Consider the following 18,900-nt stretch of genomic DNA (forward strand, 5'->3'; position numbering starts at 1 on the left):
GGCTTAAAGGAGGTCGAAGGGAAATAAAGGGATAGAGAAGTGAACGAGGGGAAGAAGGAAATGGGGTTAGAAGTAGTTAGTGTGTTAGAGGTGTTAGGAGAGTAAGTGCTCTTTGAAGAGCTCTGTCTTCAGGAGTTTCTTAAAGATAGCGAGAGATTCTCCTGATCTGGAAGTGGAAGGTAGTTTGTTCCACCATTGGGGAACTCTGTATGAGAACAGTCTGGATTGCTTTGTGTGAATGTTTGGTAAAGCGAGGCGACGTTCATTGGAGGAGCGCAGCGGCCGGGAGGTAGCGTAAGCCTTCAGGAGTGAGCGTAAGCCTTCAGGAGTGAGCGTAAGCCTTCAGGAGTGAGCGTAAGCCTTCAGGAGTGAGCGTAAGCCTTCAGGAGTGAAGCGTAAGCCTTCAGGAGTGAATTACTGCCTTCCTTGTCTTACTGTGTCCACTTACTGGCCATTTTATTAGAAACACATACTGTCTTGTTCCTCCATTCTTTGGTCATTTTATTAGAAGCCCCTACTATCTTGTACCCCCATTCACTGGCCACTTTATTAGAAACACCTACTACATTTTACTCCCCTACATCGGCCACTTTATTATTAACACTTACTATATTTTACTTCCACTCTTTGGACACTTTATTAGAAACTTCTGTCTTGTACTCCCACTAATTGGCCACTTTAGTAAAAACACCAACTGTTTTGTATTTCCACTCATTGGCCACTTTATTGGAAACACCTACTATATTTTACTTCCAATTTTTTCATTTCAAACACCTAGTGTTTTGTCCTCCTACTCATTGGCCATTTTTTTAGAATCACATACTGTCTTGTACTTCCAATCATTGGCCACTTTATTAGAAACACCTACTCTCTTCAACTCCAACTCATTGGCCACTTTATTGGAAACACTTACTATATTTTACTTCCACTTTTTGGCCACTTTATTAGAAACACCTTCTTTCTTGTACTCCCACCCATTGGCTATTTTATTAAAAACACCTACTATATTTTACTTTTATTTTTTAGCCACTTTATTAGAAACCCATATTGTCTTGTCTTCCTACTCATTGGCCACTTTATTAGAAACACCTACTGTCTTGTCCTCCTACTCATTGGCCCTTTTATTAGAAACACCTACTGTCTTGTACAACCTCTTACTGGCCACTTTAATAGATACTAATTCATAGCTGCTCTACATACTCAAGTATAGAGTAGGCAGTGGAGGTCTGTAGGAACACAGTGGAATTTAGATGCTATGTGGAACCGGTTCTGCGGTTCTGTTTGGTTCTGTGGAGGAGCAGGTTAAGTGGCAGCATTTGTTTGTTTATTTGTTTGTTTGTTTGATGTTTTATTCAAGTCCGTTGCTGGGTTGCTGCGGCACTCTAGACTGGACGTGACTGACATTATTATGGGATCGCTGCCCGTCATGGTCCGTTGCGCTGCTCCATTGCTGCCTTACACACACATACACACACACACACATATTGCTGTATTAGCAGTAGAAATGAAGCATGTGTTGTTTCTTATGGCTTGTGAAAAGGGTGAAGCTCACACACAGAATGACCTTCTCTCTCTCTCACATACACACTGCATTATATTTCACACTGTGCACAGAATTACACTGAAGTTCACACAGTATCCAGTCTTACACAGTGTATCATTTACTAGCTATTACCAATGGCTGTATAAAGCATAGACAGTGCAATGTTAAAAGTGCAGCTCCACTATAGAAGTATAGATACTAGGATTTAAAATACTTATGTAGAAGTTGAAGAATCAACTTAAGCTTTTTACTCTTTAAGTAAAAGTGTAAAATCACTCATTTCAAAACTACTTAAAATATAGTAGTAAAAGTAATATAAGGGGAAAAAAATGTCATTGGATAAAAGCTTAGGCCATGCCACAGGGTCCTATAGGCTATAGTGCACACAATGGATGGATTGTATAAACCAATAGGGTGTCCGAATAGCATATGTTTATACTTCTCATCCAACCACAATCAGATTCACTCTATCTGGATGGAGAGGTTTATCTGAATATGGGTTTTACTGAACGATGAGAAGCCGGAATGAAAACAAGCTGAAATTAAATAGGAGTAGCAAGGCTATTATTAAAACATAAGGAGGGGCTCTGAGTTGTCTAGCAGGCTAAACACTTCCACTATTATCAGGAGATTGCTGGTTTGAATCCCGTTCATGTAGCTTGCCATCAGCTGCTGGAGCCCTGGGAGCACAATTGGCTTTGCTCTCTCTGGGTGGGTAGATGGCGCTTTTTCCCTACATCTGTGAGCTGATATATATCAGAACAGAGTCTCTGTGCTTTCCTCCGAAAAAGCTGGTTACTCAGCAATCAAAAAGAGGAGGTGGCTGACTTTACATGTATTAGAGAAGGAATGTGCTAGTCTTCACTCTCCTGGTCTTGGGGCATTACTAGTTTTAAAATATATGAATTGCAATTTTAATGTTTAAACACTTCAATGTTTACACTTTTTGGTACAAACTGTGAATCCAGGGAAAAATTCCACCTTAATTCTGGATCTTTAGCCTGTGTGTGAACTCAATAAAGGTGGGCTAAGACGCTTGGTAATGAATTTCATACCCTAGAATTATCACTAGAACTCCAAAGCTAATGTTGGAAACAAGTGTTAAAACAATATGCTCACCAATAAGCACTAGAATTATGAAGCCAGAGTAGGTAACAAGTAATGACAGCTCATAACCTACTGATTTCCAATGTAGCTATAAGGCTAATGTAACTAACATGTAACAGAAGCACATATCCCACCAATTAGCACAAGGACTGTGAAGCTAATGGAGCTAACATGTAACGAAAGTTAATACCCCTCCAATTAGCACTAGAGGTTTTAAGTTAATATGAGTAACATGTAATTGAAGCTTATGTCCCATTGATTAGTAATGAAGATAATGAAAACTGATATGCTAATGTAGCTTTGTACCCCACTGTTTAGCACTGGAGTTCCAAAGCTAATGCATCTCACACATAATGAAAGCTTATACTCTACCAATAAGCACTGCAGCTATGATGCTAATGTAGCTAACAAATAATGGGTTCTGTTATCTATTTTGAACGGACTGCACTAATGGCTTTCTGCTGCCCCCCCCAGAGGTCGAAGATTGCGGTGTACGAGAAAATGTGGTCGTACATGAAGTCGGCTGAGCCGAGCGTGTTCACGAAGACGACGGCAGAGGGTGTGGCACGTGTGCGGAAGTCAAAGGGGAAGTACGCCTTCCTCCTGGAGTCCACCATGAATGAGTACACAGAACAGAGGAAGCCCTGCGACACCATGAAGGTCGGGGGGAACCTGGACTCCAAGGGATATGGAATTGCCACGCCCAAAGGCTCGCAGTTAAGGTGGGTGGAGTATTATAACACTCTGCAGTTATAACAGCTTTATAACTGACCTGTTATAGTATTCCATCTACCCTACTCGACCTTTCTCTTTCTCTTTCTCTCTCTATCGCTTTCTCCACACACTGTGTTGGTGTGTGTGTGTGATCACGTTGCTGCCTGTACGCATTTATACTCCTACAGTGTCCAATTCACAGTCCACTGCCACATCCATTCAACCTACAGCAGTTTAGCCCCACCCACACATTTTACAGCAATTTAGCCCCATCCACTCATCTTACAGCAATTTAGCCCCATCCACTCATCTTACAGCAATTTAGCCCCATCCACTCATCTTACAGCAATTTAGCCCCACCCATTCATTCTACAGCAGTTTAGCCACACCCACCCATTCATCCTACAGCAGTTTAGCCACACCCACATATTCATACAAGGTTCCTAAATGGTTCTGAGCTTAGACTGACATGGCTCTACATGGTGTAGAACCTTCACACTCTGTGAAGCTTTGTTTGCTCATTTTTCCACCCATGAAAAGGTTCTTCAAGAAACCAAATGGAAGTCTTGTGCTCGAAACCTTAGGAACGCTGTTACATGGCAGAGAGGAAAATCGCTCATCTGATGCTGCGTTGGTTTAATCAGAGTGGATTAATAATGCACTAATTACATCAATAAATCATAACTGAAGCGGAGGCAGCAGGGTAAGAGTGTGTCTGCTGAGAGATGTCTCTCTCTCAACACACACACACACACACACACATATACACACTCACACTGGGTGCTTTTACTGCATGCTTTAGGAACACTGCAGTGTGTTTTTGATTGTATGAGTTTGTGTGGATGTTACTTTCTGTTTCCTTTGCAGGACCAACACACAGGTATGTCTATAATCCCCTCAAATATATCCCCTCTCTCTCTTCTCTCTCTCTCTCTCTCTCTCTCTCTCTCTCTCTCTCTCTCTCTCTCTCTCGCTCTCTTTTTCTCCTTCTTTCCTGGTCTGGTTCTGTCCATCAGAAAGCTCAGTCAGTTTTGTTGTGATCTAGCACCACTCCATAATGCAGGTGTAGTAAGTGCTCCCTCTGCTGGCATCATCAGTGTAACAGCCTTTACCTAAATACCCTACCTATGGCTGTCTCAAACCAAGTACCTGTGTATTGTTCCAGACACTGAGCAAGAAGACACAGAAGGATGGTACTGATATTTCAAATAGTGAGCTGTAAGGGAGGTAGGTGTTTCTAATAAAGTGGCCAATGGGTGGAAGCACAGTATAGTAATTGTTTCTAGTAAAGTAGCCAGTGAGTGGAAGCACAGTATAGTAGGTGTTTCTAATAAAGTAGCCAGTGTGTGAAAGCTCAGTATATTAAGTGTTTCTAATAAAGTAGCCAGTGTGTGGAAGCTGAGTATAGTAAGTGTTTCTAATAAAGTAGCCAGTGTGTGGAAGCTCAGTATAGTAAATGTTTTTTAATAAAGTGGCCAGTGAGTGGAAGTACAGTATGGTAAGTGTTTCAAATAAAGTGGCCAGTGAGTGTACATTCCAGTGCCTGGTTTAAACAGTTTATTGGAACAGAACCAAAACCAGACTCTCTCTCTCTCTCTTTTCCTGTCTCTATCAGAAAAGAGATTATAGAGAGGGGAACACTGCAGTGTATTTGAAGGGAGCTGCTGAAAGATGATGTGTGTGTGTGTGTGTGTGTGTTTTGATGACCCCACTGTATTTCCATCAGTCCAACCAGCAGAGCACAGTTACAGAACTGACCTCAGTGACCCTGTCTGGCCCTTAAATCACGACAGTCCACCTCCTTCTGTGTTATAGGCTTTTCTCTTTCTTTTTGCTCTGTCTCTGTCTCTCTCTGTTGCTATTTTATTTTTTGTAGTTTTTTTATCTGTTTGTGTGCGTGTGTCCTCTGCTGCTCCTTAGCTGGAGGTAAGGACACGGATAAATCCCTCCATCACTGCCTCTCATTTCCTCTGCAGCTATGAAGAAAACACACCTCCACCCCCTGTCTGAATACTAACACACTCTACACCTCACAACCATAGCTACACATTAGTGGGTGGAGCCTGGAGCCTTCAGAGCTGTTAATTAAACTATTGGAGCTTATCGTCTTTCTTTAACACATACACACACACTCACACACATACACATGCAGCAATCCATATAAAGAGAATGTTGCATTAGAGATTCCTCTGTAACAGGATAGATAGGAAAAGCTACACACATACATACAGTAGATAAATACATACATACATGCATGCATGCACACACTTACACATACACACTCATGTTCATTGAGCAGGTTGTGAATGAGCATAAGGCAGTATGTAAGGCGCAGCAACGTGCCATGGGGGATGAGCCTGACTCTGATTAAAGAGAGAGAGAGAGAGCCAACAAGGAGGCGGACAAAGGCAGAATGAATAGGAGAGATGGAGCGTAACTGAAAGAGGGAGGAGAGAGAGAGCGATTACAGATTACACCCTGCGCACTGCAGCACAGCGGATGAGAGAGGAATGCAAAGAAGACCATCTCACCTGCACAGCCGTAAACACAGGGTGACTGTAGTGCATGTAGCACCCTGGGTTTTACTGCACTACAGGATTACAGCCTTAGAGGAAATACAGAAATACAAACCTACAGAAATACTGACCTACAGTCAAATAAACCAAAAGTCATACAGCCATGTACAAATACAGCCCTACAGTTACTCAGCACTGTACAACTACAGCCCTACAGCCATTCAAACCTATAAAAAATGTCAAATGTCAAATGTCAAAATGTCCTACTACCACTCAACTCAAAAGACACTTAGAAGACCAACAGAAATACAGCCTTATAGTCCCTTAGCCCAATAGCCACTTATCCCTATAAAAATACAGCCCTACAATCATTTAGCCCCTACAGTTACTCAGTCCTATAGAAATACAGTGCTACAGTCACTCTGCCCTATAGAAATATAGCGCTTACAGTCACTCAGCCCAATAGAAATACAGCACTAATGTCACTCAGCCCTATAGGAATACAGCACTAATGTCACTCAGCCCAATAGAAATACAGCACTAATGTCACTCAGCCCTATAGGAATACAGCACTAATGTCACTCAGCCCTATAGAAAAACAGCACTAACATCACTCAGCCCAGTAGAAATACAGCACTACAGTCACTCAGCCCAATAGAAATACAGCACTACAGTCACTCAGCCCAATAGAAATACAGCACTACAGTCACTCAGCCCTATAGAAATACAGCACTACAGTCACTCAGCCCTATAGAAATACAGAACTTACATTTAATCAGCCCTATAGAAATACAGTGTTACAATTTTACTCAACCCTATATAAATAAGGCTTTTACATTCAATCAACCCTATAGAAATATAGCACTACAGTCACTCAGCCCTATAGAAATGTAGCGCTATATTCAAACAGCCCTATTAAAGTAGAGCCTTACAGTCTCTTAACACTACAGTTACTCAGCTCTCGTGATGCCAGGACATCTTAAACAGAGACAGTGTCGTGACATTTTTAAATCTTCTCTGTGTGTGTATGTGTGTGTGTGTGTCTGTGTGTGTTTTAAAATGTCACTCGCACCCCAAGTCTCTCTTTATCCCCCTTCCTTCTGTCTCCAGCAGTTTGGCTCCTCCTCTGCAGAGGAGAGAGGGACATTCTCTCTCTCTTTCTATTCTTTTGTCTCTCTTTTTCTGGTCTGAGTGGTGTATTGATGATTGTACTGTAATTAATCACTCGCTATTGATTGCTGTTAATTGATTATTATTGAATGTTGTTTATTGATTATGCTGCTGTACAGTTTCAGGTTGGTGCTGAGGTGAAAGTTAATGTCAGTTGAGTTCAGACTCACTGTGTGTGTTTGTTACAATGAGAGAGTGTGTGTGTGAGTTTGTCACAGTAAGAGTGTGGAAGAAAGTATGAGAGAGCACTTTTCACTAACAGAGCTTCCTTCCTGTTTCAATGTTTCTCCTCCTCTCCTTTCTTTCTGTGTCCTTCGTCCTCCTTTGTTCTCCTTTCATCCTGTGTTTGTTTTCCTCTGTTCCTCCTATGTTGTCTGTTGCTCCTCCTCTGTTCTTATCTGGTCTATATTCTTACTCTGTTGTCATTGATTCTTCCTCTCCTCTCCGATGTCCCTCCTCTCTTCTCCTCCACTGTTTCTCACCACCTTATTCTTCTTTTCCTGTTCTCCTTTATTGCTCTACTGTCGCACCTGTTTCTCCTTTGTTTCTCTCCTGTTTTTCTTCTGTTTCTCCTCTTGTTTCCATTCTGTGCCTCTGCTCTTCTCCTATGCTCCCTATATTTCTCTTCTCCTCCTGTTCTTTATTTCCTCACTGTTCCTCCTGTCTTCTTCTCTGATCCTTCCCTACTCCTACTCTGTTCCTCCTCATGTTTCTCTTCTTTTCCTCATATGTTCTATTTTATTTCTGTTTCTCTTCTGTTCTTGCGCTCTTCTTTTCTCTTTTGTTCCTCTTCTGTTTCTGTTGCTCTTCTCTTTTCCTGTTTCTCCTCTCTTCTACTCTGTTTCTCATTTGCTCTTCTCTGATATCTATTCTTTCTCTGTTCCGTCTCCGTTCTTCCTTATTCCTTCATGTTCCTCCTCTTTATCTCTACTTCTCTTCTGTTTGCCTCTGTTGCTCCGCTGTTTTTCTTTTTTTCTCCTCTCTGTTGCTTCGTCTGTCTTTCCTCTCTTTTACCGTGAGCACCCCCCACCCCCGTCTGCTGTGTGTATGTACGGTATGTGTACGGTGTGTGTGCTGCACTGAAGAAATGCAGTGAACCTGGCTGTGCTAAAGCTGAATGAACAAGGCCTGTTGGACAAATTGAAAAATAAATGGTGGTACGACAAAGGGGAGTGTGGCAGCGGGGGCGGGGACTCCAAGGTTAGCCACCATGTTGCGCAGAAGAGCGCTAACCAAAAGAGAGAGAAACAAAGTGTCTGTCACGTAAAAGAGACTTCTGCCAAGCAACTCAGACCAACGCCATCCCAATCTAGTGAAAACCAGCCCCAAAACAGAGTGGCCACTGTACACACAGAAACCTCAGCCCACGTACCTTCACCCACTGACAACATGAGGGGCGACAGTGAGCCTGAAAAGAAATAGGCATTGTAAAAAAAATAATAATAATAAAATCTGATTCTTTAGACCATGTTTAAGTGAAATGAACTATATAATTCAAATCCTAGTAATGACACAAAGGAGCACTGTTTAAGTGAATTTAATATCAATATCAAGAAGATTTTTTCAGATCATTCATTTCAGTGATATTAATCATTTAGCCAAATGGTTTACACTTTGTTATTGTAGTAAAATTCAGTTAATTTTTTCCATTTATCCATTTAAATTAATCAAAATACTGATTTAAGTCTTTTTTTGCATTAAAGTAGTGATAATTATGTGTAATTATTTTAAATTGTGCATTGTAATGATAAGGAACATGCTTGCAAATAATTCACATTACATATGCCATGAGAAATTCCATTCGGTTTTATGCTGAGAAAACTCATTTCAGGTGACTCTACCTTATGATCTGAGAAATACAGATCTGTCTATTTGCACTATATAGGTGTTTACTAAATAAGTCTGCATGTGTTCCTTTATAGCTTTAATATAGTCTTCAATATTAAATTTACAATATAAAACACATTAAAACACATTAAATGTGTCCAAACTGGTACTGTACATCCAACCAATTCATTAAGTACACCAATGGGGACAATGTTTAACCAACCATATTCAACGATTTACATCACAGTCACCACTGAAACTATAATTCAATTTCACAAAAAATTTAAATAATATTTTTTTCTATTTCAGCTAAATAAACAGTGGATGTACCATAGCAACAATGAACAACCATTCATGATTTGCTGTTGCAGTTTGACTTTGCTTCTATTTGATTTCCAACCCTGTCCCCCATAATGATACAAAAAAATTGTAGAGTCACTCTGGGTGGAGTAGTGAGGCCAGACCTCTCTGTGCTAAAATGGTGGCCCACTGGTGGAGAGCCTTATCCAGCCTTCACACTAACACCAGTGGGGGGTCAATAATGCACCAGTTCCACCAGTGGAACCACTACAACTAAACTAAATAAACACAAATATACACATAAACCCCCAACAACACAAACTCAACAGAGAACAAGAGTGATCTATTAGGTGGTGTGTGTTCTGTGTAAACAGTAACGGCCCATGTGTGTTTATTTAATCCAGCATGGCAGGACGTGCCTTTTACCTGAAATGATGGAGGGGAGTCCCACATACATGTCTGTAACACCTCTCTCTCACACACACACACACTTTTGATGAGCTTACACACATGTTCACTGTGGCACCCTCACTCCATCAGCTCCTGTCTATTTGTGCCAAGTTATAAATGCTTATCTAATAACATAAAATAACATGTCGTATGATGTTATTTATGTTATTCCCCCGGTGAAGAACCCCGGTAAACCTTGCAGTTTTGAAACTGAGTGAAGCAGGAGTCTTAGACAAACTGAAAAACAAGTGGTGGTACGATAAAGGGGAATGTGGACCCAAGGACTCGGGAAGTAAGGTCAGTCTCCGGGCCGACAGAAATAAAAACAATAAATAAAAATGCTCTGAATATAAATGACAAACAACAGAAAAGAAATTTAGCGTGTGAGTGCTTCTAAGATAAAACGTTAATTCAGATTAGCTAATGCTAAAATCCTCTTCTGTGTCATAATAGAATTGGAATAAATCATGATAATGATGTTTTCTGATAGACACATGTACAGCAAATTACTTTCTGCACCATTAATCCACCTTCAGCATTTCTGTCATTCTATTATTCTATTATTTTTCCAGCAGACTAAGCCACTGTAATGTTAGCATACAGAACAGCAATGGATTGCTAGGTTTTGCTAAGCTAATAGACCGTAGCTAATGGTAAAATTCTAGTCTGTGTCATTATATAATAACCCTTTCCTAATTATCTCATTTATCAATTATCTCATTCTTATTTTTCAATCATAGCGGCATATCCCTGCACTGCAACGTTATAGCACTGTATGGTGCTAGAACAGTGGCGCCTAGCTCCAAACGGACTCACAATTGAGAAATCACAGCTGTAACCCTTAGCATTAGCATTTACCCAGAGAAGATTTAGTGACAGTTGTGTGTGTGAGTGTGTCTTGCACACATAAGGCTCATTTATGCTCAACAATAAACACAGAATTGGACCTCTGTCCACACTCTGCGTTCATTTCGCCCATATTTGTGCACAGTCTCTAAAACCTTACAGATACGGACAGAGTCTCATATTTGTACTCTTTATTATTTTTGCCCAAATTCAAGAAATAGATGTTGTTTGTGCCTGTGCATATTCTCTAAAAGCTTTTGTATATGTACAGAGCCTTCTCTCTGTATTTGGTATTTATTTCTTTTTAATTTATGCACTAAAATCGTATGTATACAAACAGAACCTTCTGCACAGACATCACATTCATTTTGTCTATATTTAAGCACATTCTCTAAAAACTTATGCATACGAACAGAACCTTCTGCACAGGAAAATGGATGAGCCTTCACCACTGTCGCTATGTTTGTTGTTGTCAGACACATATTGTCTTATCTGTGTAGTGAGGTATTGCGAAAAGAACAGGAACTTACCTAGAGAAGATAAATATAAACTTATTGGAATTGAACCAATGGAGGCAGTGTCCTCAGCATTATGGTGCTCCATCCAATATTGGAATGAGTTTGGAATAGGTGGGGTGGTGATCATCCAACATCCTAACCTCACTAACTTCCCTGGTAAAAAAAAAAATGAAATCAAAAGTATTGTTTAGACTCCAACGTAAACATTGCATGCAAGTATGTAGGCAGTGACGGTTACAATGTTGGAAATGGACATGGTCATTTTCGTACATAAAGGGAGTATAAATGAGCCTTACTGCTGGATTAACCACCTTTGCACATTAGCATGGTGCAGTGAAGTATTATCTATTGCAGCTAAATGGAAATTATGTACTTAGCTCTTCCTAAGCATGAGATTCCTCATAGCAGCTGCGTAATTACTTCTTTACACCGTTACAGCAGATTACATCCATCCAACAGAGGAGATAAACTTAATTGCAGAAAGAATCTTCTATTTTCTTTATTCTGAGATTTATATTAGCTCTATTATGATGGTTCTGTTTAGATACACTGTGGGGACATTTCCCTGAAAGGCATTGAGCCTTGAATCTTGAACTACACAGGAATTGTGAATGGAAATGTCCTATTGAAAGGAAAATATTATTTAAACAAGATTAATCCCTGTCCAGGAAATCTACCCTATATAATGTCCAAATATTTGTGGACATCCCTTTCAATGATTCTATCTGCTTGCAATGAATCTAGCTACTTTATACTACACCTAATGCTGGCATTGATTGTCTTATCCATGTTGAGAATAGGAATGCCAAGAGAATAGGACTTTCTGGAGAATATAAAAATAAACCCCTTAGATAGAACAGAGACCCTTAGATTAGACTTCCTTTAGAATAGCCACAAGCTAGCTCTTCAGACATTTCACCATTATATCTGTAAATCGAAACAAACTGTTCCCATTTTCCCACATTATCTATTATTGCTTGTTATCAAACCTGTGTTTTAGTGGAAACAAATAAACACTTAAACAGAACACTTAAAATCTAGCCAAATAAACTAGCATAGAATATTTCAAAACTAGACAAATTTTCAAGCAGAGTAAGCAGAATAAACTAGCATATAATATTACAGCATTAGATACATATAGTAGCCAACAACACTACAAAACTAGCCAAACAAACTAAGCTAGCACATTGCAAAACTATTACTCAAATAAACCAGTACAGATTGCAAAACAGCTAAATAAGCTTTATCAGAACACTGCAGCTAAGCTAAGCTAGTTAACTAAGCTGTTACACAGAACCTCAAAATTAGCCAAATAAATAAAGTAACATTAACTGTCACAGAACATTTCAAAACTAGCCTCATGAGCTAGCCCAGAAAACTGCAAAATTTGCCAAATAAACCTTTACAGAAAACTAGCCGAAGAACATTAGCTAATGCCACACATTCCAAATGTACTAGATTAGCATCATTGTGCATTTTTACTCAGAAGTGCTTAGCCCTTGTTTTCAGTGTAGCTGAGTATGAAAATGCAAAGTGGGTAATAGGAATGGAAATTTATTAAACCTAAATGTTTACTAACAAAATGAACCAAATGTGCAAATTAGCAGATACATATATACTAACTAACAATAATAGAGTAGTTTAATGGCAGAACCAGCATAGATGTAGTGCTCCAGCCTAGTGTAAATGTGAGCCTAGCATAAAACGTACAACTAATATGATTGTAGAGATAGCTAACTACACTAGCCTAGCGTAAATGTAATCCTAGCTAAATACACTAGCCTAGCGTAAATGTACAACCAACTAACTATACTAGCCTAGTGTAAAAGTGAGACTAGCAACTGTAGATAGCTAGTCTACTTTTTAGTGTAAATGTCTTGATGTGAGACTAGCTAATTTCACTAGCCTAGCATAAATGCGAAGCTGGCTATCTACACTAGCCTAGCGTAAATGTAGAACTAGTAGGAGTGTAGAGCTAGCTATGTACACCTTGTAGCTATATACCCTTGCGTGAATATTAAACCAGCTAACTACACTAGCTAACTAGCTACTGTAGATAGCTAGTCTAATTTTTAGTGTAAATGTCTCAATTTTAGTGTAAATGTGAGACTAGCTAATTTCACTAGCCTAACACAAATGTGAGGCTTGATATCTACAGTAGCCTAGCGTAAATGTACAACTAGTGTGATTGTAGAGCTAGCTAACTACACTACCCTAGCGTAAATGTTAGACTAGCTAACTAACTTACACTAGCCTAGAGTAATGTATAATTTGTTAATAGCTAGATAGCTAGTCTTATTTTTACTGTAAATGTGAGAAAAACAATAAATGTGAGGCTTCCTATCTACACTAGCCTAGTGTAAATATAGAAATAGATAACTACGCTATTTTAGTGTAAATGTAAAACTAGCTAACTACACTAGCCTAGCATAAATATGATACTAGCTAGTGTAGATAGCTAGCTAACTGCTTAAACATAAAGATAGCTAACTTCATTAGCCTAGCATAAATTTAAAACTAGCTAACTACACTGGCCTATTGTAAATGTAGAACTAGCATTAATGTAGAGCTAGCTAACTATATAAATGTTAGCATAGCTGTATTGGTGTTAATGACAGTTATTGAATGTTGAATTATTTCCTGCCCCTGTCTGTATCTAATTCTACTCTCTCTGTCCTCCTTTCTTGCCCTCCACACTCCCAGGATAAGAGTTCGCAGGCGCTCAGCTTGAGCAACGTGGCGGGGGTCTTCTACATCCTGGTGGGCGGCCTGGGGCTGGCCATGCTGGTGGCGCTGGTGGAGTTCTGCTATAAGTCGCGGGCGGAGGCGAAGAGAATGCAGGTGGAGGCGGCAGAACTGAATTTTAGCCCTGCCCCGAGCCCGAGCGCGCAGAACTTAGCCACTTATAGAGAGGGGTACAACGTGTACGGCTCTGATGGCATAAAGATTTAGGGGTAGGAACTAGGGGTCCCCACGCGGCCGGCCGGCCTGGGGGTCGCCACCGCCGCCGCTGTTCTCCTCGTGTGTCTCTCTTTCTTTTTCTATCTTATATATCTGTCGTCTCTTCTATCTCTTTTTCTTCTGTCTTTCTCTCTACCTCTCTCTATTTTTCCTCTCTCTCCTCCCATTCCTCTATTAATCTCTTTGCCTTTTTTTCTTTCATTCTTCTCTCTTCTCTTCTCTCTGTCGTTTTCCTTTTCTCTCTCACCTTTTCTCTTTCTTTCTGTCATTTCTTCTTTTTCTCTTTCTTTGATATTTCTCTTGTCTTTAGTTCCTTCTCTCTACCTCTCTTCATTTATTTATCTCTCGTCCATCCCTCCTTTGATCTCTTTCTGTTTCTTTCTCTTTTATTCTTTTCTCTTATATTTTTCTTCCATCTTTCTCTTTTTCTTCTATGTTCTGTCTCTCACTTTCTCTCTACTTCTTTTTGTCACTCTTCCATTCCTCTCTTGATCTCTTCCTGTCTCTTTCTCTCTCATTCTTCTATCTCTCTTTATCTCTTCTTATGTCCTCTCTCACATGTCATCTCTTCTATTTTTTCTTCTATTGTCTCTTGCTCCTTCTCTGTTCGGTCTCTCCACTTTCTCTCTACCCCTCTGTTTTCTTTTGTTTCTCTTCCATACCTCTCTGGATCTTTTTCTGTCTCTTTCATTATCATCCGTCGATCTCTCCTGACCATCTTCTCTATATCTCTTCCCCATTTGTCTCTCTCACTGCATACATCATTCTCTGTCTTGTTACTTCTCTGTTCTGTCTTTCACGTTTCTCTCTGCCTTTCTCCATTTTTTTCTCTTGTATTTCTCTTTCCTTCTCTCTCTTACCTGTTTCTCGTTTCTGTTGTCTCTTGTTTGTCTCTCTCTCTCTTATTTCTTTGTCTCTTTCTATTCCCTCTCACATTGCTGTCATCTTATTTCTTTCTTTCATTTCTTTGTCTCTTCATCTCTTCTTTCTTTATCTCTCTCTTTCCCATTCCTCTCTATCCTTCAGTCTTTCTCTGTTCTATTTTTCATCTCTCCTTACCCTCTCTTCCCCTTTTCTCTCCCTCTTTTACTATCTCTTTTATATCTCTTATCTCTCTCTCTTTCATCTATCTCTATTTTTCTTTCTCTCTTTCTTCTATCTTTTTCTGTCTCTCCCCTCTCTCTCTTGCTCGCTCGCTCGTAGCTGCGGCGGATGTCTGTGATGTTGCTTAGCTTTAAGTTCTGCGCCTTTTCTTCTATTCTGTTTTTATTTGTTTGTTTGTTTTGATGTTCTGTTATTTTCAGATTGCTCATTCAGAATTGCCATTTGAATAGAAATGTGTTTGTTTGTGTTTGTTTTTGCAGTTAGTTTGGTGTGTTTCTGGCTGCAGTGGATGATGGTGTGTGTGTTTGTGTGTGTGTGAGCTGTTGGCTTCTAAGTCTCAGACAACTGCATTACAAACTGTTTGTTTTATCAGAATGAATTAGTATATAGAACTTTTAGAACTATTTAGAACTTATACTACCACATAATAGTTCTATATAGACACAAATAAAGCATTTTAGATAAAGAAATGCTGGTGTAATTATGAATGTCTGTTCTGTTTAGTCTTTGTTTGCTTTATTTCTTTTCAGTTGCGTGAAAAGCCAGTTCATAAAGCCTCTAAAATGCTTTATTTACGCTTCATTAGGTTTTTTTCTGGATTTCTTCTGTCTAAGTATGGGTTCTATGTTTATACACTGTGGATCATGTACCAGCACCAATGTTAATGTCCATGGGTCAGCAAAGGTCTTTTTTAAAAACATACTTACATTAAAAATGCTCATTTATAATTTACAGAGCTGTACATTCAATTGTAAACAGTATGAGTGGTATTATTTAAGTTATGTTAAGAGTGATGTCAGTGTTTTTCATATTCACTTTCATCCAAACCTAGTAATAATAATGTTATTGAACTATTCAATCTAATACTAACTCTCTAATACTAACTTACAACATTGCTTTTGCAAGGAACACAGTTTTTAAGGATAAATTTTTAACAAAAAAGGAAAATGTGATTAATTGCAGTTGCATGGTTAATTTGAATATTTATTACTGGGGAAACTAATGTAATTAATAGAAACTACATCCTCAAAATAATCGATTATTTGTGGTTAGTGGACAAAATAATATGATTAGACACAATTAATGGTGCAAAATAATGCTATTAATTGTAAATAACTTCACTAGAAAATATACTAGGTCATAATTTGGTAATCACCCAACTTTATGAATTATGTAACTGCACAAAGTCATACAGCTAAACATAAGTGTGTGACATAAACCGATTAGTCATGATTAAATTGCGATTAACTACACATTAACTTTTGTAAATAGTCACAATTACCCATAAAAAAGTAATGTTATCAGTCAGGTTTAGTACACAAAATAATGTGATTGGTCAGGATAGGGTGCATGAAATAATAGGATTATAATCTCAAATCTATTGTCATATTTATAAATTCTTAAAATAGAAATAGAAATCTTTAGTTGCATCTAGTTAAAACAGTCAGCTGACAGGGTGTTTTATTTTATTATTTCAAATGTATTATTTTTAACTTTGTTACATAGATTTGTACTTAATTCTGTACTTAAAACCGACAGATTATTTAAAATCTCTTTAACCAAACAGCTACACAAAATTAAACAATTTTATTACCATAAACATTTGCTTATTCTCATATCTCACTGTTAGCTTAGCACATTAAAGCTGACCACACAGGGCTGCATGTGTTTGTGTGACAGAAATGCAGATGTCTCGCAATGTGGATCTTCTGAGATGTTTGATGTTTTTTAATGTTTGCCTGCATTGTTTTGTGTGAATTTGTTGTATTGTTTGTTTGTGTTGTTTATGGTTCCTTGACTTGTGCTGGTCGAATAACTGCATCTTTGTGATGTCACTGTGTACTTTGCATAAATCTAATAGCCTTTCAGAGAATCCTTTCAGAAACTGACTCCGCCTCCTCTCGTCCCGCCTCCCCCCTCTAGCTCACCTTCAGCGAAGCCATGAGAAACAAGGCCCGGTTGTCCATCACAGGCAGCCTGGGGGAAAATGGGCGTGTCCTGACACCAGACTGCCCCAAGGCTGTGCACTCTGGCCCCTCCTTCCGCCACGGCCCCGCCCTCGCTGTGGTGTCCTCCTCTGAGCTCCCATAGCAACCAAAAAACTCACCCTGTGCCTTACACCACGCTAATCCTGCTGACTACGCCATGCTTCCCGGCCGGCCCACCCGGACTACAAAAATGGACAAAAGAACTACAATTACAGTGATGCTCTCTTTCACACGCCGAAATCTGGGATGTAAAGAAAAAATTACAAGGACAAAATGATGACTCTTCGCAGCGAAATAGATACGAAAAATAAAAAACAAACAAACACTAGAGGGTGTCCTGACACTATGCGGGAACAGTGCGTCATCAGGATTCCAGACGCCTTAAAATGATCATCGCAGAAAAACATCGCCCACGGACGAAAGGGGGAAAGACCACAAAACTGTAAACTTGAAACTTTTGGACTGTGTAAATTTCCTGTACTTTACATAAACAAACACACACACACATACACAAACACTTACTTCAAATGAGTCCCATGCTTTGTTTAACCTCTGACCTCCTCAGCTGTAGTCTATATGATAAAAAATGAAAGCAAAAAAATGACATATCTACAAAATTAGTAATGTTCACTAGAGTTAGCTAGCCAACCTGAGCGACACTGCTGAGTTTATTTTTAAAAGAAATAAAAGAGATGTTACTCAGTCACTCGGTTCATCACCACTGTAGTGATCAACAACGATAACGATCAAAAACACGTAAATATGTACATTTTTCAGGGGAAATAGTAAAGCAGCAGCGAGATGTAGAAAACTGCTTTACAAAGGGATGTAAATACCTGTAACCGCCACCTCCACTTTTTGTAAAGCATCTTAGGTGACAATTCATTGCAATAATGAATATAAAACACACTAATGGTAATTACAAACATTTTGTAAGCGTATGACTAGAAACAGAAGAGTAAGTAGAGTTCTAGAAAGACACACACTACAGCGCCCTCTTGTGTGAGACCACGGCATAGCTTCTGATGTTGGCTTGTTTTTTGAAGACTGAAGTGAAGGGTTGTGTACTCGTTCTAGTCCCAAATGAATGCTCACAGGGTCCTCTGTCCCTCACACACAAACACACACATACACACACATTTAATGTAGCTGTAGGTGATGGCACATAAAGTTAAAATGTATCTCTGGCCTCTTGGACGATTGGTGTTCCTGATTTGTGTTTTTATTTTTGGGACATTTTCATTTCAGGTTTGCCTTCGTTCTCTCTGTCACCCACAAGAGAAATAAAAGAGGAGAGTTTGTATGATACACACTCAGTTTCTCTTTCCCTTTCTCACAAATTCTATACTTCTGTAGGTTGCAATTTTGTTGAATTCCATGCAAATGGATTACGCCTTAACCAGCATATGTGCATATGTGTTCTCATTTAATCTACAGCAGTTTAGCTCCACCCATTTAGCCAACAGCAGTTTAGCTTCACTCATTCGTCCTACAGCAGTTTAGCTCTACCCATTCATCATACAGCAGTTTAGCTCTACCCATTCATCATACAGCAGTTTAGCTCCACCCATTTTTCATACAACAGTTTAGCTAAATTCTTGTTAAGTAAGGAAAACAGGAAACTCTGACAAGGACAAAGCGGATAAAACGACGAATGGAAGGGTGCTAAGGTGTTCCAGGTGGCAGTTAACAAAGTTGGTAAGGTATTTCAGATGGTGCCTCTTTGATTTTTCAGCAGGTTAGACTGTAGCTGACAGATTAGCATGTGCTCATTGGCTAGACTATTATGAGTTACTTATGACTGGTTGCCTGTGTTTGCTAGTCAGCACCTTAAAATTAACTTCTGTGCATATAAT

At 39.3% G+C, this 18,900-nt stretch overlaps 1 protein-coding gene across 4 annotated transcripts in view; it reads left to right on the forward strand.

Moving 5' to 3' along the window:
- Positions 1 to 18,352, forward strand: part of gria4a (glutamate receptor, ionotropic, AMPA 4a) — an 85,215-nt gene extending 66,863 nt beyond the window's left edge. Inside the window, exons 13-16 of one of the 4 annotated variants that reach the window (XM_007248590.4) lie at positions 3,125 to 3,372; positions 8,136 to 8,250; positions 13,695 to 13,832; positions 16,980 to 18,352. In XM_007248590.4, the coding sequence (XP_007248652.3) occupies positions 3,125 to 3,372; positions 8,136 to 8,250; positions 13,695 to 13,832; positions 16,980 to 17,147 (669 nt within the window). In that variant the 3' untranslated portion in view covers positions 17,148 to 18,352. Of the gene's footprint in view, positions 1 to 3,124; positions 3,373 to 8,135; positions 8,251 to 9,809; positions 9,925 to 13,694; positions 13,946 to 16,979 lie in introns of all 4 variants that reach the window. The other 3 variants (XM_007248591.4, XM_007248593.4, XM_022669755.2) reach the window with 3 other exon arrangements.
- The last annotated feature ends 548 nt before the right edge of the window (positions 18,353 to 18,900 follow it).

The sequence above is a fragment of the Astyanax mexicanus genome, chromosome 18, assembly GCF_023375975.1.
Source record: "Astyanax mexicanus isolate ESR-SI-001 chromosome 18, AstMex3_surface, whole genome shotgun sequence".
Classification (NCBI taxonomy): domain Eukaryota; kingdom Metazoa; phylum Chordata; class Actinopteri; order Characiformes; family Acestrorhamphidae; genus Astyanax; species Astyanax mexicanus.